The following is a 22,055-nucleotide window of genomic DNA, read 5'->3' as shown; positions in this document are numbered from 1 at the left end:
ATGGGGCTGCGCCGGGCGGGCACGGCCCGGCCGCGGCTCCTCCCCGGCCGCCATCGGCACCAGCGGCATCACCGCCGGCTGCGGCATCACCGCCGGCATCGGCATCACCGGCACCATCGGCATCACCGCCGGCATCGGCATCACCGGCACCATCGGCATCACCGGCACCATCGGCATCACCGCCGGCATCGGCATCACCGGCACCATCGGCGTCACCGGCAGCATCGGCGTCACCGCCATGGCCCTGCGGGCGCTGTGGCTCCTCAGGCACGACCCCGCGGCCGGCGGAGCCGTGCTCTTCTCCAGGTAGCGGCGGCGGGGCGGAGGGAGGAGGGCTCGGGCACGGCGGGCTGGGCAGGTCCGCGGGTCGGGCTGGGCGCCCTGGAGGGGTTCGGGTGTTCTTGGGGGGAGGAGAGGGTGCTCTGGGGTGAACGGGTGCCCTCAGGGGGTGCGGGTGGGTGTTCTGGCGGGGTCTGGGTGCCCTGGGGGATGCTCTGGGGAAGCGGGTGCTCTGGGGGGTCTGGGTGCTTTGGAATCAGAATCTTCCGGGGGGGTCCGGGTGCCCTCAGGGGGTGCGGGTGTTCTTGGCGGGGTCTGGGTGCCCAGAGGGACCCGATGCTCTAGGGGGAGTGGGTGCTCTGAGGGGAGTCCGAGTGTTCTTGGGGCTCCCGGTGCTCTGGGGGGATCGGGTGTTTTTGGGTGAGCGGGTGCTCTGAGGGTCCAGATGTTCTGGGACTCAGAATGTGCTTGGGGGTCCGAGTGTTCTTTGGGGAGGTCTGGGTGCTCTGGGGTGTCCCGGTGCTTTGGGGAATCCGTGTTTCGGCCACTCCTCCCCTCGGTGCCGGGGGACGCCCAGGGGAGACTCCCCTGGTTCACCGCGGAGGCTCCGGAGTGTTCAGAGCATCCTCGGGACCACAAACGGATGCAGAAACGCCAAAACATTATGATGCTGAATAAATAAGTCCCCTGGCTCATCCCAGCGCCGCTGGATACTGTTCGCTTCTGACCCCGATTTCGAAAGTTTCTGGCTTCAGATCATGTGCTTTTGACTATATCTGGGTTTGGTTTTTGTACAACTTCTGCATTTTGCACCTGACTTTGCTTGCTCTGTTCCTCTTTCTGTTCGTCTCTGTAAATATTTTAACCAGCTCTTCTCCATCCTAACATGGAAAAGGATGAGGCAATGGTTATGGAATACTATCAAATTAGCAAAATGGGCAAACAAGAAAACATTTTTTTTTTTGCTTACGTGTTACTTACGTTATCTTCATATTGTTCTGTAACCGTACAAGAAGTAGACTTTTTTTCAGTCAGAAATTTAACTTTTCATTTGATATTGATTTTTCCATACAAATACAGGGGTTTTTAAAGTTATTGGAGGAGGCCACTAAGGAGCCCTCCAAAGGAGGAGTTTTCATTCAGAACTCTTGCAGAGTTTTAAGTAAGACTTAGGGCTGGACAGGCTGCTTTTGTTGGGCTGGCAAAATTTGTTGCCCTTTTTACCTCTGTGACTTCAAGGAAATCAGTTCCAAACAATGAGAGGAAAAATAACTGAGGCTAGGGAAAGTTTAAGAAAAAAAATCTGGATAAAGAGAGCTACAGTCCTAGTCTGAATTCAGTAAAACCAGAGAGAGAACCTAGGACTAAAGAAAAAACAACATAAAAAAGAGCAAGTAGACTATCTTCCATCTTCAGGTGCAGACAGATCTCTACATTGGACATTCCTCTGATTGTTTTAGGATTAGTATTATGGTCCTTGTATTACCTACAGGACTAGAGATGAGGCCTCCCCTCTACAAACACAGATAAAGAGAAAGCCTTGTCCCAAAAAAGCAGGGAGTGTAATCACCAGGGAGGAAGGGGGGGCTGGTGACAGGGATATGTGAAGTAACTTGTCACACAGTGAGCGGCAGAGACAAGGAGCCCTTGCCCTTTGAAAGGGCAAACTATACTTGATGCTTCAAGTGATTTCCAGACTTAGATCTTTCAAGTTCCCAGAGGCAATAATAGGGCCGTGGAAGCCCCAAGTTTATCCTCCTAACTGACCTTAAATTCAACAAAGCACACAGACAATATAAAGAATGCAGGATCACATGGAAGCTGCTGGTTTCGGGACTTACGCACTCAGCTGGAGATACGTGAGCCCTGATCTTTAACCTCGGGGAAGACATCGGGGACATCAAAGCATTCCCTTTTTTTTTTTTTTTTTCCCCTGAGCTGATCATAACTTAATTCAGGCAACAAGTATGGTGTCTCTCTTGAATCGCCAAGTCCCTGGAAACTTTCATCTTTTTAAGTTTGCCTCGCTTTCCGGAAGGGAATACTGAAAAACGGAGATCTGAAGGGCTAATTAATCATCTCATGGCTCAGCAACAGCTGGGAAAATTCAGTGGGAGGAGGAGAAGGTTGCTGAGGTGTGGGGGCAACATCGACACACAGAGCAGAGGCACTGGGACTTGAGCAAGACAAAACCAGACTGAAATATCTCCTCTTGCCTTGTTTTGGAAACATCCACCAAAAATAAGAGCTGCTCACCAAGGTTACACACAGCCTCTTATGAGCAACCTCTCTCTGGAAGGCCTCATAAATTATTGAGCTGCAAAAGCCAAGCACTCTGTTGCTTGGCTCTCCAGAATAGATGTGAGACTGCAGGGAGGTGTTTTACTGTCATCTGTATCCTGTTTACGGATTTTGTAGCTCTGGCTTCGCCCTGCCTGTGCTTGCTTTTTCCTTACTGGAAAAAAACCCAAACCCAAAAGCCCTAAATGCCTGATTAGGAATCAAAGAAAAAAAGCACAGTCACTGAAAATAAGCCTGAGGAAGTGTAGCTGCCTCCAGCCAGAGACTCTGCTACTCAGTTAAGAAAAGAGGGTGTAGGTGGGACTTGGAAGCAACAGGATAAGATCCATGGAAGTGTTCAGAAGCAGGAGGGAAGTGCTACAGATGGAGGTCATAGATATAACAAAGTACCACATTGCTGGGGTTGCAAGTTCCGTGGCAATTTAACAAACAGACTGTCAGTGTGACCTTAAAAAGATGGTATAAAAAGCAGAATAAATGAAAGCAACGTGGTGCAACATAGCAGTTTTAAAATATGCTGTACCTTGTGTCTGCGACACGATTACATCTTAAATACTTGAAAAAAAATGAAATAGGCATAAAAGCTTTAAGTCACATACGTTGCATGTGCAGCGTGAAATCAGTTTTGTGCCCCATCCACCCAAATTATACAGGCCTTGCTGGAAAAATTGGACATGTGTACAGTGAAATATTTTTGGATTTATAATATTGTAAAGATTTTTAGTTCATCTGTTGATCAGTTATGTAAGCTCAGAACACCAACGGGAAACCTGTATATAAGTAACTTCCATTTTCTTAAATATCTGAGCACTTGTTTTCAGTGTGATCTCACCTCTTAGAAATATTTGGGTGTTGAAGTTTTGCTGCACTGGTGGGAGTCATTCATTAGTGTTTATTAATCATCCCGTGCCTTTGTGCAACAGGCAGGGGCAGATTCACATTTTATTTAAAAAAATGAGTGAATGTAGCTGCTCAAATTTTCCAGTAAAAATCCACGGGCTAGAATGAATCCTAATTACTCATTAAATACTTTTATTGGTTTGGATTCTGATCCCATCAGTGTTTCTACCAAGTTGCTTCTGGCTTCCGTGTACACAAGGTTATTTTTAGGACCGGTGGGTTTTGGAGAAGAGAAGAGAAGAGAAGAGAAGAGAAGAGAAGAGAAGAGAAGAGAAGAGAAGAGAAGAGAAGAGAAGAGAAGAGAAGAGAAGAGAAGAGAAGAGAAGAGAAGAGAAGAGAAGAGAAGAGAAGAGAAGAGAAGAGAAGAGAAGAGAAGAGAAGAGAAGAGAAGAGAAGAGAAGAGAAGAGAAGAGAAGAGAAGAGAAGAGAAAGAAGAGAAGAGAAGAGAAGAGAAGAGAAGAGGAAGAGAAGAGAAGAGAAAGCCATCCTTGATTTTAACAGTAACCCAAAGATTTTTATAACGTTTTTGCTTTCTCTGACAGCTAGAAGAGGGATTGGAGGGCTCTGCTCCTGGCAACTCCGTTGGTATGACATTTTGGGTGAATAAATAAATAAACAGGTAAATCAGAGGCTCTTGTTTCCTTGTCCCAGGCGTTACCCCACGGTCGAGCTGCGCGCCGAGACCTTCAACGGGTCCACGCACGTGCCGGTGCCCTCAGACGGCGCTTTCCTGAAGGCCCTGCTGTTTGAGCTGAGGCTGGTGGACGACCACATTTTTGTGGAGCATCGGGACACCTGCACTCGGATCGACCACTCCTCGGTGTATTCAGTGTCCACCGACTCAGGGGACCTCTGGCCTGTCCTTGCTTTCCAGAAGAGCGGGCTGATCTACGCTTGTCTTCCGCTGGTTGAGGGGCCCTTGGAGCCACGGCCTCCCTCCCTCACCGTCAGCGGGCTCTCCCAGGGACTGGCTCTTCTGTTGGGAATCATGGACTACATCTCTCCCAGCCGGAAGAACGAAACTGAGATGAACACAAAGGTGGGCCAGCTCCGAAACCTGCTCATCCAGGCCTGCCCCCTGGGCACCCCCTTGAACACAAACATCCGCGGCCTGAACAGCTCCTTCGAGGACATCCAGGAGATGCCTGCGGATAAGGATCAGCCGGCTTGGAGATCCAGCAGCTACAAAGGCAAACCTCAGGTCAATGTCTGCATCACTGAGAAGGTCAAGTGCATGCAGTATGACCAGAGGGATGTGGTGGACACGTGGCAGGTTTATGGAGCTGTAAACTGCAAGGTGAGGGTGTTTGGTGTGCAAGACCGAAGTAGTTTTTGTGGGACACTGGGAAAGTAAATACTCTTGTTATTTTACATGTGAAAGTAAAGTGAAATGGCTATTTACTCCTCAGTAAAGTTAAGATACTCACCAGCAAGTTTCTAATACTGTAATATTTCAGAGTGTACCAATATTACACATTAATTTGATGCATTAGTTTTATTTCGATTTTTACTGTGGGTTTTTTTCCCCATAGCAGTGGGAGTTGGACTAGATGGTCTTTAAGGTCTCTCCCAACTGAAACCACTCTATAGTTCTACAATTCATGCATTTTTTTTCATTAACTACTTATAGGACTTAAGTGTCCAGCAGTAGTTACATTGCATATATTTTCCCAAATTTTTCTTATTTTAAAGGAAACAGGGAGAAATAATTTCATATAGTATTGGCATATAAAGACTAAGAAATGGTGGTGCTAACACCAAGTTTATTTCCAGCTATCTAATAAGCAATGTGTTAAATAATGATTAGAAACAGCATTTCTAAATATCTTCCACAAGTATCTTTACGTGAACATTTCTAATTAATTTTTCTACCAGACAAAAGTTTAATCTTCTATCCTACTTTATGCTATTACAACACCATTTTGAATGCACAAATGTTGGTTGTTTGGCTGACATAAGAACAGCTGATAAAGAATCTGGTGAAAGAAATGGATTGTGTAATTATTTTGAATGGTTTTATATGTGACAATGGTTTTCAATGTAGAATCACAAAATGGTTTGGGTTGGAAAGGACCTTAAAGCTCATCCAATTCCAAACTCCTGCCATGGGCAGGGACACCTTCCACTAGCCCAGGTTGCTCCAAGCCCCATCCAGCCTGGCTTTGAACACTTCTAGGAATGGGGCAGCCACAGCTTCTCTGGGCATTGTTTAATATTAAAATATCTCACAATGACCATTAATAGCAGGCTGGAATCCATTAAGTGGATGTTGTAAAAGTGACTGAATTAGTTAGACTGTCACCAAGTGTGTGATATTAATGTCTCAGTACTGATTGTCAGCACTAAGGTGAAGACTTTGAGTGTGGTTTTTATTTTTTTAAAACTATAAATATATTTTTGAACATCTAATTATGACTTGATGGAGGTATTTTAGAATAACTTCTCGACTTTATCTTTTCAAGTGTGACATAGAGGGATCTGCACCAAAAGTAACCCTCACCCTGAATCTCCCAACCAACGCTCCTCCTCTCCAGGACATCGTGATCCATCACTGTGTGACCTCCATTGACCCTGCCATGCTCATGTCCTTTAGTGCTGAGCCACTGGATGATTCTGTGTACAATGGACCTTACAAATTTCCCTTCATTCCTCCTTCAGATTCCTTCAACTTGTGTTACTACACTTCCCAGGTAAGGACATCCATTACCCTCATTGTTTCTGAGTCTTCAAATGGGAATAAAAACCCCTGTGTTGTTGAAGCTGTGGGGATGAATTTGAGTCCAATACAAGTAGTAAAATGGTTTTTACATAATTAAATTTTTTTTTATATAACTGACTGCTTGGAAGGCACTTCAGGACTTGAATTGCCTGAGTTCAGGAGTTGCTGCTACTTTTGATTTCTTGACAACACTGCTCTAACTTTAAATGAACCACTTAAATGCCTGAATTAGAATAACTATCCAGGCTGAGATGTCAAGTGCATGTACCACAAATCTGTGCATTGCAAGCAGCCTTGAAGAGTTTGGCACAGTCAGTAACTAATATGTTTGGTTTTTAAAGTACTTCAGCAATGTAAACAGTAATATAACTGATCTTATGATGATGGTGTTAATATATCTTGAGAATGAATGCAGTTTTCTCCAGGTTCCTGTTCCACCAATTTTGGGATGTTATCAACTCGTTGAAGAGGGACCACAGATAAAAATAACAGTTAATTTAAAGCTCCATGAAAGCATAAAGAATTCTTTTGAGTACTGCGAAGCTCGGATACCTTTTTTCAACAGGTGAGAATAAAGAAATCCTAAATAAATTCCTTCCATTGCTCTGTGATCTTCCCGAAATGAACTTGTGAGGATTCAATATAACAGGTTATGCTCTATCACCAGCAGACACTGACCTTGCAAATGCTGGGAAGCCCCGTTGGATTTCCTGTAATTTCCAGAATACAGAATTGTACCAGGATGTTTGGTAACATTCCAGATACTTCTCTTGCTCATCCTGTTTCCCTGGGGGATTGTTTTCACGTGCCACAATCCTCCAGGTGGATTAAGCCTCGAGATCACTTCCAGCCTAGGGCTACCTGTTCCTTAAGGCTGCTAATCCCAGCTACAGATCAGCTTATCAAAAACATAGCTATTTCAAATTAAAACGATAGTTTTCACTTAAGCCTCTCTGACATCTGCACTGGCACATAATCATCATGAAAATTTAAAGGTGAGATGATACAAAGTGGCTGATGCTGATCATAGTGTTAGTAAAACAGTATCAGTGAGCTGAAAGATCAGCAACAGCCCCTTTGTGACTCCTGGGTTGAGACCACGGTGATCCCCTCCTGCTCTGTAATTTCTCCTCCTGAATCAGCAGTGTGCTCACATAGGGGTGGTTTGTCTCTATGCACATAAATAATTCCTTTCATCATTTGCTTGCTTTCTTTAACAAAATAGGCATTAAATCGTAGTTATTCCAATGGTTTTCTGTCTCCTCTGTCCCACGTAGGGGCCCAATTGCTCAGCTGGAGTACAAAGTTAGTTATGGCCAACTGGATTTGTCCCGGGAGAAGAGCCTCCTGGTTTGGGTCATCGGTAAGAAACACACCCTGTGCCCTCTCCTTCCTCCCCAGTCAGTTCTCCAGTGTGGGCACAGCTGCAGCATTTCTAACAGATCCTGTTTCTGGCTTTAGGACAGAAGTTCCCCAAGTCTTTGGAAGTTTCTCTGACTGGAACCTTGTCTTTTGGCCCTGCAAGCAAAGAGCACCCTACTGATTACATGTGCACTGGGAACACTGCTTATGTCAAAGTAAGTCACAGGCTCTGGAAAAAGAGGCCTCAGTAGGCACTTTTTTAACTGCCTTGAGCTGGCTGTGAAGACACATTGGTTTAAAATCTTTATTCTCAGCATGGAGTTTTGTTTTCCTGCTTGGAGGATTTGACATCCTGTCCCTTTGGAGTTTGTTTCACACCAAGAGCATGTAGCACAGATTGCCAGTATTTGCACAGCAAGGGTGACAACATGCACCTGATCATGTTTTCCCTCTCTTCCTGTAGCTGCATTTTAGGATCCCAGACTTTACACTTACTGGATGTTACGTAGACCAGCATTCTGTTCAGATCTTTGTACCAGGGAAACCCAAAATTACTGCAGGTGAGTTGCTAAAAATGCCATTTATTTAACTGCAACTGCATATTGAAGTTATGAACTGGGTGACAATGACCAAAATTATGGAGCTAACGTCGAACTTTTGTTCTCCAAAATTACACTAGCTGGGGCACAGAAGGCACTCACTAAACCTGAGCAGCTCTGCCTAATGGAAGCATTTTTATTTGTAGCTGCCTGTCTGTTGCAACTTCTGCCAGTCATGTCAGCAGAAGTCAGAAGTCTGTAAGTGCCTTAAAAAAATTGTGGTCTGCACTGTTAATTTTGTGACAGGGCACATTCTGCCCCAAATTGTAACGCAGAAAAAGCAGCGTTTTCTTCCTGTGTGTTTTATACTGAGTGTGCAATTTATATTCATCAAGCAAAATCCAAGCCATTCACCTGCTTTTGACTTAACCTCTGTTTGAATTTTAAGCTCATGACTGATACATTAGTAAAGGTAATTGAAGCTGAGACTTTAAATGTCTCATTATCAGAAACGATTTTCAAATAATAATAAGAGTCTTACAGTTTAAAGAGGCCATTATACCTTTTCTGTAAACTAGTAAGGATGGATTAGTAATCACTTAAGTTGGATGAAGGAATGTCTGATTGTAAGGCATCCTGTAATGCTTGTTTTTCCTGCCTTTTTTTTCCCCTTTAGCCCGGGAACTGATTTCTTCTGATTACTACCTCTGGAATTCCAAAGCACCAGCACCCATGGTGTACAAAACCTCACTGGACTAATTTGCTTGCAAATAATTTTTTGTATTTAATCAAAGCCTATAGTTAATGAGATTATGGTACAGTGAAAATAAATATTTTCCAGCACTTGTGCTTTGTGTGTGTCCTTAAAATTTTCTGTTGAGGAAAAACAAAAGAGGGTTTTTTTAAAAAACATAAGTCTCTTAAAAACATAAGTTGGTTTTTATATTGTTTAGTCCTGGATGACACCCTAGGGAAGACAATTTGAAATGTACTTGCTGTGGCTGTTTTTACTTTCCCTTCTAAAACTAACTGGTACAAAATATAAGCACCTGGTGATAGAGACAAAGGACTCCAGTTACTTCACTGGTTTTGTAAAGCAGAGAGCTCTCAGGATGGGAAAGGTTTTAGTATCTTATTCCTGTCCTGAAATCACAAGAATCTGATCAGACCCCAGACTAAGAGGACAGTTAAAAGCAGGAGTTCTGTTATTTTCACAAAATGCCTACAGAATACATAGATAATTTATATGTCAATATAAATTGTCAATAAATTATCAATGATTTGCCACATTTTAAGAAGGGCAGCATGGCATGAGCAGCACCTCTGAAAGTGGAGATGACACAAGAGTCTTTATTGCCTCTGTCAGCAGAAGTGGTGACTCCCTTTCCCACATGCCTGTGAGCTGCTTGCTCAGAGGTGTGAACATGTTTTTTCAAATCACAAGACTAGCTCTGGGCAGGCAAAATCAGCCAAGTTTGCTGGAGGTCCCAAAAAACATCACTGAGCTGTTTCACCTGGGAAAACAGGTGGAAAAGGACTCAATTTACGGAGACAGATCTCTGATTTTGAGAATAATATCTGCAGGAACACAGGAAATGGACTTTTGGAGAGTCATCAGGAAATGTGCAGATTCTGGAAAGCTGGTGAAGAGCTGACAGAGCCTGGAGAGCAGCACAAAAGCAGAGAATGCTGAGTAATAACCATGTGCACCAGCTGCTCCTGCCCTACCTCCTGCTTCACTGTACACCGTGTGATAAATCAGATTAGTGATTACATAAGGAGAGAAGTTCCAAGCTATAATTTAAAAAATACTTAGATTGAGATAGTGATCTAATTGCTTGGTTGAATGTTCTAAAAAGGGTGGATCAATCCATGTGAAACACCGTCCAGCTGAAACTGCTGTGCAAACTCAGGAAACAGAACTTAGGAAACAGAGCTGTGCTGCAACCTGCTTCACACAGGTGGGGTGTCTGCTTTGCTCAGCAGGTGACAGGTGAATTAGTGATTTTGCCCTGGATCCAGCCCCTACCTGTTACAGTTGTCCGTGTGTTTGAGCACCAGGATGTGAGTGGGGAGAGGTGGTCTCTGCTGGAAGGGCTCAGACCATGCTCTGTCCACCAGGCCACTCATGTTTCGTTTTCACCTACCTGTGAGAAAAGGTGGGAGCTCTGCACAGCAGCACTGGGGAGGGATGGCTCTTCTGGCTCAAAAAGTGCCACCCAAAAAAAAACACTGGGAAGAAATGGGGCTGCCAAAAGTCACAGTATGTTAGAAAAGGAGACCCTTTGCACTTAACAGCAGGGGGTTCTTCCAAATCCTGTTCCTTTTTGTTTCCCTCTAGCTCTCTCATGGTTGAGGGAGTTGCAGTGCTCAGGAAGGGAGGGCTGTGGCTCTGGGTCACTTTGCACACACACACCCATCAGTGCAGGTTTGGAGAGAGAGAGAGGGAGTGGGTGATGTTTCTCTTCTAGCCCTGAGCAGTTTTTTACAACTTCATGCAAGCCATCACCTGTTTTGATTTGTTATCAGGGTTTGCTCCATAAACCCCTGGATTAGAATCCTGCACACCCTTCCTGCAGTGCTCTGGGGCAGCTCTGTGGTGAGAGAAGTGGGGAAAGCAGCTCTGTCTGCCTGTTTTAAGAGAGTGGCTGAGTTGTCTCTGGCAGGTGTGAGTGTGCAGCGTGCCCTGTTCTTTGGGAAGCACCATGGACGGGTCAGACAGCAAAACAAACCAGGTTAAAGGTACCCACCTTCATCCAAAAGCCTTGTGCAACAAGTGTGAGACACCCACGCTGCGGGGAGGGAAGTCAGAGGAAGCCTTTCCCGTGTCCTGCTGGCTACATTTCTGGGAAGGGCCCATTCCCATGGATACTTCAGAAATATTTGTAAGGTAGAAATCTGGTAAAGTGAGCTCTGTACTAAACTTAGTAGGCTTGGCAAATGGGATGGATCACAGCTCAGGTGTGTCACAACTCAGGCACAAGAGGGGACACTGGAAGAGTTCAAGGATTTATAAATGACTAAACCTGTCTGCCTCTCTCTCTCTCTGTTCCCTGGTAGTTGCTCAGACAATTTCACTGTTTCTCTACATGGTCTGATCACTTTTCCTGTTTTAAGAGAGAGAAAAAAAAAACCCCAAAACCTTCAAAACTTAAATCAGGAATTGATTAATATGATTGAGGGCTCATACGAGCCTGGGGACTCCATGGCAGAGCTGGCATCTAACAGTAGTTCTGGTGGGCTCCAAAGGTCATCAAGTGTCAGTGGTATTCCTTTAACTCTTCAATAAAATCTGCTAGTTTTTAACACAACAGTTTCTTTAAAAATGTGTTAAAGGGGGAAAAAAAGTATTTCTCTTTTGTACAGAGTGCTGTTTCTTCTACAAGAGTGTTTGCTGCTTGGATTGCTTCTATTTATAATTTCCTCTATTTATAGTTTCCTCACAGGTATAGACTGTATGAGATCTATGGAGATAACTTCAAAGACTTCCAAAAAGAAGTGGCCAAAGAGTTCTCCAGAATTCATGTTGCATTTCAGAGGGCCAGAAGAAAACTAAGATGGAAATAATTGAAAACAAGAAATGTAGGGACTTAAATAAACGTTGAGTTGCCAACCTGACATTTTCCCATATAAAATAATGTGTATAAATATTTAGAAGATATTATGTAACTCACTTCATTAGTTTATTTATTTGTTTCATTTCATTAAAATTTGAGAGTAATGTAAGAAATGGCAATTAAAATTAATTTAAAGCAAATACAGACCATCAAGCTTTTTAGATTGAATGTTCAATTGGCAACGAGAATTGATGTAACAGACCTCTAAGAAATTACAGTAATGCAAAATTCATGTATAACCCACCAAATCTCAGTAAAAAAGGCTGAGATTTCCAAATCCAGTGGTGAGGGGGATCAAACACGTTTTGGAGCCCCCAAGTTTTACTTAAAACTTTGTGGAAGGAATCAGGGAATTTGCACTGAAAGTCCCAGAAGGTGCAGTGGCTGAGAAGCAGCAGCTTCTGCCAATGCTGAAACCATTTCAACCTTGTTGAAACCATCACGGTTTGAATGAGGGTTTTTTTGGGGGGGGAATAGATGTTCCAGCACAAGCAGGTGCCAAAGTGTGGATCCAAGAAGATACATGATACATGGTGAGGGGAGAAGGGGACCAAGGAGTGTCAAAAATACCTAATATGTGGCTTAGGTGGGCACTGCTGTGGCCAGAAGGACCAGAGCAATCACTCCTGGAGTACCTGGCACTGGTGTGATCCTCACCAGCTGAAACAGCCCTTATTTCTAGGAAAATATCTAGACCCTGAAGCTCCTGAGAAATCCTGAGCTCACCAAGATCTCCAAGTCTCCCTTGTTCTTCACCCCTACCCCCTCACTACCCTGGTGTAACCCTGGTGTAACCTGCCTCTCCCTCAAAGCGTGGAGTCCAAGGGGTTGTACCAAGGTGCCACAGTGAACAAGGTGACAAGATGATACAGAAGGTGCCAAGGTGACACAGAAGAACCTCTTCAGGTGTCTCATGTGCATTCTTCCTGCTCCAAATCCTGAGCTGTACCAGAAGAAAGACAGGACCAGGAAGCCCACCTTTCCTGACTGGGAACTACTGCGGGAGAACAGCTTCCCAGGCCCCTGGGAATACCATCCCTCCACTGTCACCTCAATTTGTCTCCTGAGTTTGCTTGTCAAGTTGGGAGGCAGAGTCAAACTATCACCAGTGTCCATGTGTGACACAAATTTCCCCTCCAAATTCCCAGGGCCTGTTCCTCTCACCACAGGAGGGATTTAGTCCACCTAACATGGCTCCGTGTGGTCAAATTTGTGCCGGCTCTTACTGATCACTAATCAGTAATTTGGTGCTTTTCCAGTTTTCTGGAAGCTCTTCCCTCCCCCAGGATCCCAAGGCACTTGGTGACAGCCCCAAGATGGTATATGCCAGTCCCTCAAGTATTTGGGGTAAACCCCATTCCTTCAGATAATTTGGAAGCAGCCACTTTTTTTACATAATTCAGCCCTTCTCTCTGCTGCAATTTTTCACTGTTTTTCCCAGCACTAACTACTTTGGCCCCTTGTTAACAGTAAACATTGAAACAACAAGATATTAAACAATCAACGGCAGTTGTCCTCTGTTTATTCACACTGCCCTAGGAATTTCCCACACTTTGTCGTCTTTGTACAAGCCCTGCTGAGATTTAAGTCATGAGAGTTTGTGAGTAAGTCCATGTTTGTCCCTCACTGCTCCTGCTGACTCCTTCACCACCACCTCATTCTCTCATCCCTTAGAGGATGGACAAAATACAAGTGTGTTTTCCAGCATCTTTTTGAATGGAGAAAACCAAGCCCAGCCATCCTGAGAGTCCATCCTGAGAGCACCAGGACAGGAAATCCCTGCAGCCCTCAGTCCTAAAGAGGACATTAGATGAGTTTTGTGGATCCCAGTCTGGGAAGTGCAAGCTTCCTTGGAAGAGCTGCCATAGTCCCTGTAGAGCTGTCATAGTCCCTGTAGGACTGTCAGTGGGAATCCCATAGGGGCACCTTGGAATTGTTCCTAAACTCCATTCCCTTCACATCCCCTGTGGTGAGTTGACTTTGGCTGGACACCAGGTGCCCTCCAAAGCAGCTCTGTCATTGCTCTCCTCAGCAGGACAGGGAGAGAAAATTAGGACAAGAGACATAAGGACAGGGAGATCACTCAGGTTCGACTTGGGGAAATGAATTTCATTTACTACCAGTCAAATCAGAATAGGATATGAGAAATAAAACCAAATCTTAAAAGATCTTTGCCCCACATTTCCTTCACTCCAAGTTTCTCTGCATCCTCCCCCCAGTGGCACAGGGGGATGAGAAATGGGGACTGTGGTCAGTTCATCACAATGTCATCTCTTCTGCTCCCCAGTTCTGGCATGAGATCCCTCCCACAGGAGGAGGGACTTCTCCCACATGGATCCTTCTCATGGGTTGCAGTTCTTAATAATCTTCTTCCAGTATGGGTCCCTCCCACAGGGTCAGTCCTTCAGGACCAGACTGCTCCAGAGTGGGTTCCCCATGGAGTCGTGAGTACTGCCAGAAAACCTGCTCCAGCCTGGGTTCCTCTTCATGGAGTCACAGGTCCTGCCAGGAGCCTGCTCCAGTGTGGGCTTCCCATGGGGTCACAGACTCCTTTGGGTGCATCCACCCATTCCAGCACGGGCTCCTTCAGGAGCTGCAGGTGAATCTCTGTTGCTCCGTGGACCTCCATGGGCTGCAGGGGCACAGCTGCCTCTCCATGGGCTGCACCACAGGCTGTGGGAGAATTTCTGCTCCAGCGCCTGGAGCACATCCTGCCCCTCCTTCTGCGCTGCCCTGGGGATCTGCAGAGCTGTTTCTCTCACATATTCTCACTCCTCTCTCCCTCTGAGGTTCCCAAGTTTTTTTTTTCTTCCCTTCTAAAATGTGTTATTCCAGAGCTGCTGCCGCTGTTGCTGATGGGCTCAGCCTTGGCCAGTGGCAGGTCTGTCCTGCATGTGGTTGGCATTGGCTCCCCAGGCCACAGGGAAAGCTTCTGGCATCTTCTCACAGAAGCCACCCCTGTAACCCCTCACTGCTACCAAAGCCTTGCCACACGAACCCAGTACAACACCCCGAAGTTATTCAGGGGCAGGAAACAGAGAACAGAGTTTTAACTCTCAGTGGCTCCCAGTTTCAATGCTAAAAATTCCAGGGGCACAAGCAGGATCCTGCATGGGCCCAGCACAGGCCACTTGGATAGTGCATCTCCTTGATTTTCTGAAATTTTTCTTTCTTATTTCCACAAATCCCATGTTGCCTTAAGATGCACTAATTTGCTGACTTTTTTGCAGAAATAACTTGGTAATTCATGCAGGGGAGCAGGATCTGAGAGAAAAAAAGGCTTTGTACCCCCCCAAAAATGGGAATTCTCTCTGTTGTGAGCAGGCTGGCAATAAACCACTGCCTCTCTCCACCCACAGCCAGATCTAAAGGACCAGAGGTTCATAGCTTAGAGCAGCCCTCCAAAAGACAGGACAACCAGCTGCATATTCCCAGGAGGATTTCAGAGGAAATGAGCATCCTAGGAACTTCAGTGCTGGTCCATAAGGAGCTGCTGCATGTGTGAGATGTCTGGAAGGACAGCAGCCTCACCAGTCTATCCCAAGTCAATGAGGCCAGGGAGGAGCTGGAAAACAGGAGCTGTGCTTCTCCCAGGGGAGTGGGATGTCCCACTGCACCCCAAACCTCACCTCGCTGCCCACAAAGGGGCCATAAGACTCTCCCAAGAGGCTTCCCATTAAAGATGCACCTGATCACCAAGATGCCACATCCTCAACAAACCAAGTTAAATACCACAGGGAGGTCTCTACTCTCATGGATGCTTTTTTCCAAGGACTCCCCACCCACAATTCGACTGAAATTCAGGTATTTTAGGGCACAGGCCTGCCCCCTTTTCCCCTTCTTGCTTTGCTTCCTTGAAACCTGGTTGAGCTCTAGATGAATTTTTGAAAGCCTGATGCCTTCTGTAGTAACAGCAAAGAACTAAACCCAACCCATTTTCTTCCCAATGAGATCAGCTGGTCGCTTTTGATTTTCTCTAGAAACCAATCTTTTCAAGATCTTTTTTTTTCCTCCCTTTTTTTCTTTATTTTTTTGAAGTCAAAGTCTGTTTCCCGTTTGGTAGGTGACCTGTTTAATGTTTTCCCTGTGTCTGGGAACTCCTTAGTGTAATTAGCGACCTTTGAACTCCACAACTAATCCTGAGCTATTTTGTATTCCTTACTCATCTTTAAGGCTGGACCTTTCTTTTCTTTTGAGTCCGCTGCCACAATTAAAGAAGAAACAGCTGCATTTCAAAGGGATTCCAATTCCAGAAGCTTAATCGTGATTGACACGTTCTTATTCTAAGCTATAAGAAACTCTAAGAGTCCTTTCTTGGGTTAAAACTTCAATCATTTTCTAAAAAATTATCTCAATATGGATTTTATTCATTTTCTTTGATAACCATTCTTTGCGATTTTTTTTGACTTGAAAGATGCTTTGAGTTTGCGACGAACATGAGCTGCACCCACCCAAGGAATGAATGGTGTCGGGCTCGGGCTGGATGCAGAAGTGCCTAAATTCCATTTATTGTCAAAATCTGATTATGAAACCTGACGTCCTCCATGTAGCTTGACATCATTCCACATGCCTGAAAGGTAGGAGAGGTGGGAGCGCTCGCAAATGAACCCCGGGAAGGCTGGGGAGGGAGGTGGCGTGAAGCATCCTCCAGAAATACGTGTATTTTTAGCTGTTCTTTCCATTTTTTTATAGCACAGATTAAAAAGCCGTTGTCTGGAAGAGCCCCTCTTCACTCTTGGAGAAATGAATTCCCCGTTAAAACTCACAGCCATAAAACAGGGACAATTCATGTGGCTTGAAATCCTCGCCACAACCACAAAACAAACCCCGAGCGAGGCTGCGGCGCTTAAATCTCTTCCAAGGCTGATCCTGGGAAATGATGGGAGCCTGTTGGGTCCCGTTATTTAATTATCTCCCTCTCACTGACATTCAAATTCAGCGTGACCTCCGAAAGATGGGCTTAAAAAGGGGAAAAAAACCCCTGAAAAATCTGTGTGTGTGTGTGTGTGTGTGTTTGCCCAGATCCGTGGGCACACGAATCCATGGGCACCACTGGTGGATGCTGGTATAAACCTGTCCAAAATGATCCCAAGGAACCCCGGGTATGGCAGCAGGCAAGACCCGCTTTTCCTAAGACAAAGGTCAAATAAAAAAAGGGATGTTAATAAACAGCCCTCCAGTTTAAAGGGACTTTTTTCTTTCTTTTTTCTTTTTTCTTTTTTTTTTTTTTTTTTTAAGGATTACATCTTAAATTCCGACAAATCAGATTTAGGAGTTGCTGAAAGTGAAATTGATCCATCCCTCAGCCAAACTTTGCAATACTTTCCTGTTCTGACATCATTTAGATAGTTAGCTGTATTATCAGATTAAAAACCATTGTACAGGGCCGCTGAAAGGAAAAGGAGCCAAAAAGCTAAACACTGCCTGAATTCGGAACCTTTTAACCTGGCTGAAGTACGTTGGGTCCCTGTTATGCAAATACCTTCAATCCTCTGCTAAGTTCAGTGGAAATAATTTTCTTGAATGACAGGTTTATTCAGCAAGGATTCAGTTGGCGATTAATCCCCCTTTGATCTAAGGTATTTCACTTAACTACCAGTTACCTCGTCCTGACAAAGTGCAACCGAGATTAGGGAGATCACTAGAACACGACCAGGGTGTGCGTTTATTCTCCCCAACCGTTCAAAGGGAAGGGCCAAGAATGCAATCTATTTGCAGCATTTGAAGATGGAAAAGTCCTGTCTCCCAAGTTAGAAAGTCAATTGAATTCCAAATGCTGCTCGGTCCCGATGGGACGGGACGCGCGGCGCGGACGTCGCCTCCAAACCCGAGATATTCCCACCCCCTGGGATTTTTCCCGGGACCTGCTTTTCCCTCGCTCTTCCAAAGATGCCTCTTTATTTCAAATTAGCACGTGGCGTGTGTGAAAGATCTTTGCTCTTGAAAAAGCAGATGAGGGACGATATTTTCCAGTTTTAAGCTGTTCAGTGTTATTCCTTGGGATTCACCTTGCTTTTTGCTAAAAAAGAAAACCCTTCTCTACTTCTCCAGTGACTACATATATATATTTTATATATATACTTTTATACATATACTTATATATTTTATATATATTTATACTTATTTAAATACATTTATATACAGAGAGAGAAAATATAGAATATATATTCTATAAATACATATAATATTGTACATATTATAAAATTACATATTTTTAATCTGATAATGCAGCCATTTAAATGAAGTCAGAAGAGGGTTGGATCCATTTCACTTTCAGTAGCTCCTAAATCTGATTTATTGGAATTTAAGATGTAATCCTTCAAAAAAAAAAAAAAAGTCCCTTTAAACTGGAATGCTGTTTATTAACATCCCTTTTTTTATTTGACCTTTGTCTTAGGAACACCGGCTCTCACCTGCTGATGTACCTGGGGCTCTTTGGGATCATTTTGGGCAGATTTATACTGTTAAATGTATATTTATACCTCCAGCAGACGCAGTACAACATTTTTGTACCTATTCATGAAGGAAAACACACCACTAGAGATGACAGAAGTCATTCCCTAAAATAAAAAAAAATCAGGCAGCTCCTCCAGGGCTGCCCGACATCTGAAATAATATATTTTTTTCCTTTGCTTGTGTTTTCTTTTTGCTGAATTATGACATCATTTTGTGGAAGCCTAAACTGCAAAAATGCTGCAGCAACCCAGACAGCACCACGGGAGCACGGTCCTGATCCAGGGCTTAGCTGGGTCAGCCCGTGAGAAGCTGATTACGGGATTGGGCATAAAGCTGTATTTTCTTATAGCAAAGGGAGAGGCGGAACAATATCATTTGTGGGATCCTTTTCCTGGTTAAAGTGGCTGCCAGGATTTTCACTCCAAACCCAGTGGTTTTAGGGGAGGTTGTTTGTATGTAAATATGGCTGAAGGAGGGGAGGAAAATTATTTTATTCCACTTTTAGGACTTTGCCGTTTCCTGAGATATCAGGCTGTTACTTGAACAAAATTCCCTGCGCGTAGGATCTGTTAAAATCAACCTCCCGAAGCATGACTGTGTCTGTACATCCTTGCGGAATTGGGGCTGTATTTGGGGTTTTATACATTCCACGGACAAACTGTAAATCATCCAAATATCTTGTGATTGTTTTTCTTATGAAAATGTTAAATGATTTAGATTTTTAGGAAGATCCATTGGAAGGGGCTTGAGCCTGCACTGGGGTCTCCTCACTCCAGTTGAGTCCCCTCGTTGTTTATTCGCATTTTACAGAATCACAGGACAGTTTGGGTTGGAAGGGACCTTAAATTTCATCCAGTTCCAACCCCCCCCCCCCCCCGCCACGTTTAGGGAAATTTTAATTTCCAGTGAATATTTCCTCGCCCGCAACAGCCGCAAAATCCCCCCGAAGGCTCGTGGAAGGCCCCCATCACACTTGATCAGGTCAATAATACACAAACTAAGAAGGATTTGCACTCGAGACAGTAACAGCTTCTCAAGAGCCATTACAGTGTAGTGGCTTTCAGGGAGAAATCCCTTTTAAGAAATGCCAAAATCTGGAGTAACGTGATAGTCTGCGAGGCTTTAGGGTCTTTCTCATAAGCATAATGTTACACGTACTTAGGACTTGGTAAAAATAAAAAGGGAGGGGTTTAAAATGCTGTTTATATTTGCTATATAAACTATATTTGCTATATGAACTCCATGACAAGCCAGCGAGGGAGAGAAATTTATATTTGAAAATAAGCCCAAATTCTTGTCTGCCTGATCTTGCAGCATAATAAATAAAACATGGGGACTGTAAGCAGTTAGAGCAAAGACCCATAAAGCCCATGTTGATCTCTGTACTGCCTCATCAGTGGTAATTGATGACTTGATTTATCTAATGGCTACATTAAATTATTTAGAAAGACAGGGTTGTATTTATATGAGATAAAAAAAATGCCTCATGTTTTAAGCAACATGAAAAATGTGGAGGGGGTGTTCTTGCTTTGTAGTGGTTGTGTGAGTCTGTGCTCCTGTATATACAATACATAAGGATATAAATAAGATGGGAAGTATCTTAAGGCAAAATATCTGTATGATATTTATCAGTTTTGTGGGCTGTTTTTCCCAAACTGAGCAATAACAAATTTTCATCAAATGCATAACACAGGATGAGAGTCTATTCTGATGACGTTAAAAACTATTTACTGATTAATAATAGTAAACTGGTGCCTAATTGCCTAATTTCTTAATAAATACAGGTTTGTTCAAAACCAGAAGGTATCTCCAACATCCATGAAGTGCAGATAATTTCTGGTTTTCAGCCCTCAGCAGTATTTCTAGAGGAGAAATACCTCAAACCACTGCAGAGACCTCTGTTTTAAATGCAGTGGACAGTAGGTCAACCTCCCAATTTCAATAAAGGGCAGGGATATATTAGTAAAGGAAGAACTTTCCTTACTTCAGCACTGCTGCAGTTTTCCTGGGAAAGGCTGATGTTCTCCAAAGGCCGTTTCTGCCCCCCGGTGGTGGCACCAAACCAGCGCTCCCGCTCCAAAACCAGCCCGGCAGGAAAGGGATGGCTTCGGATGTGTCATTTATTTATGTAGTATTTGGGCTGTCTGCAGGTCACTGGTTCACGGAGTTTTTTTTCGGGAGGGGGACTTTTCACAAACGGCCTGGAGTGACAGGACAAGAGGGAATGGCTTCAAAGTGACAGAGGGAAGGGTTAGATTGGATATAAGGAAGAAATTCTTCCCTGTGAGGGTGGTGAGGCCCTGGCACGGGTTGCCCTGAGAAGCTGTGGATGCCCCATCCCTGAAAATGTTCCAGATCAGATTGGACAAGGCTTGGAGCAATCTGGGATAGTGGAAGGTGTTCCTGCCCATGGCAGAGGGTTTGAAACGAGATAGTCTTTAAGATCCCTTCCAACCCGAACTATTCTCTGATTCTGTGGTTCACTGGTGTGACTGATTTGCTGCACTGGTGTGAGCACTGCAACCACCTCTGCTCTGCTGCCTTGAATCCACTGTCATCCTGGTCCTCACTCTTTTTATTTTATCCTGTCATTTTTTGCTCCTCCAGGTACACATTTCCCCAGGGTCTGGGTGGGGATAGCTTAATTTTGGGGATGGAAGAGGGCTGGGAATCACTTTGTTACCACAGCTTGGCCTTTGCAAATATTTGGGCTCATTCTCAGCTCCCCTCCGAGCCTGGAGCTGACCTGTCCTCATCCCAGGACACAGCAGCTCCCTGGGGTGTTCCAGGTGAGCAGAGGTCCATCATGCTGAGAAAACCTCCAGTGACTGCAACAAGTGGTGGCAAAGCTTTGAAACGGACTCAGAATTATTTCCGCAAATTGCTGTGGAATCACTTTGCCACTGGCAGGGCTTCTCCAAGGTTTCTCCCAGTTTTTAGAAGAATTTTCAAGACTCAGGAGTGCAATAATACGCACCTTTCACCCCTAAACCTCACTAAAAATGCAATAGTAAGCATGAACTGTGATTTTTGTCTCCGTCTTTCTACTTATTGGCAGAAAAACTGTGTCCATACTTAACCCTGAGCTCAACTGAAAGCCGGTACAATCCAGGCCAGGTACCATTGTATTTATTGACATCAGAGGGTGAGCTGAGATTGCAGACTAAGCACTTAGAAAAATAACACTTTGCACGGCTAAAACAGACACAGAGGGAAGAAGCAGCGTGAAATAACATAAACCCATTCCCACAAAATCACTTTTCAAATCTCTGCGCTCCCAGTCCCTGCCCCAATGTGCTCCTCGGTCTCGTTTGTCCAAGGAACCGGCTGGAGAATAACCGGTGCCAGGTGAAGGGAGTGTTATTGTCTGACCAGCTTGAGAGGAGAATCAGGGGAATAAGTCGTCATCTCCAGACATTTCTTCACCTCCTCAACAGGTGCACGGATCCGTTTCTGCGGGCGAAGGGAGCCGCTTTCCTACATGAAACCGTAGATCCGCGGGCGGGCTCCCGGTGGCACTTCCAATTCAATTAACTTACTCACTGGAACTCCCGGAGAAACCGAATATGACGGGAACAAGAGGAGAAGCTGGGCCAAATTAATAGGACGAGATCCTTTTACAGCCTGGCCAGCAATCCTGAGCAGCAGCCCTGAAAAGCAAATTGGAACAAGCAAATTGCTGTTGAAAAATTCTTTCAGCACTCGGCTGTTGCTACTCAGCCGGTCACTGCCGGGAGTCAGAGGTTGAAAAATCCCGGGATGGTGCTGACAATGGGGGCATTATTATGACAAACATTTACATTTTATTTATTGGAGTGTTGGAGGCAGATTAGTCTCATCTCCAGCCTCTCAGGATGGGCTGCACCGTTTGCAGGGAAGAGT

At 44.6% G+C, this 22,055-nt stretch overlaps 1 protein-coding gene across 1 annotated transcript; it reads left to right on the top strand.

Annotated features, from left to right (window-relative positions):
• The first annotated feature begins 25 nt into the window (after positions 1-25).
• Positions 26-8,943, top strand: AP5M1 (adaptor related protein complex 5 subunit mu 1). The gene is made up of 8 exons (XM_064659548.1): positions 26-306; positions 4,132-4,777; positions 5,943-6,170; positions 6,625-6,764; positions 7,477-7,562; positions 7,661-7,776; positions 8,025-8,121; positions 8,777-8,943. Exons 1-8 carry the CDS (start codon positions 239-241, stop codon positions 8,857-8,859), a joined length of 1,464 nt encoding a protein of 487 aa, XP_064515618.1. The 5' UTR covers positions 26-238; the 3' UTR covers positions 8,860-8,943.
• Positions 8,944-22,055: the final 13,112 nt, after the last annotated feature.

This window comes from Pseudopipra pipra, chromosome 6 (genome assembly GCF_036250125.1).
Source record: "Pseudopipra pipra isolate bDixPip1 chromosome 6, bDixPip1.hap1, whole genome shotgun sequence".
NCBI classification, from domain to species: domain Eukaryota; kingdom Metazoa; phylum Chordata; class Aves; order Passeriformes; family Pipridae; genus Pseudopipra; species Pseudopipra pipra.
Note: the sequence above shows the minus strand (reverse complement) of the source record. Positions and strands in the feature narration are given on the sequence as shown.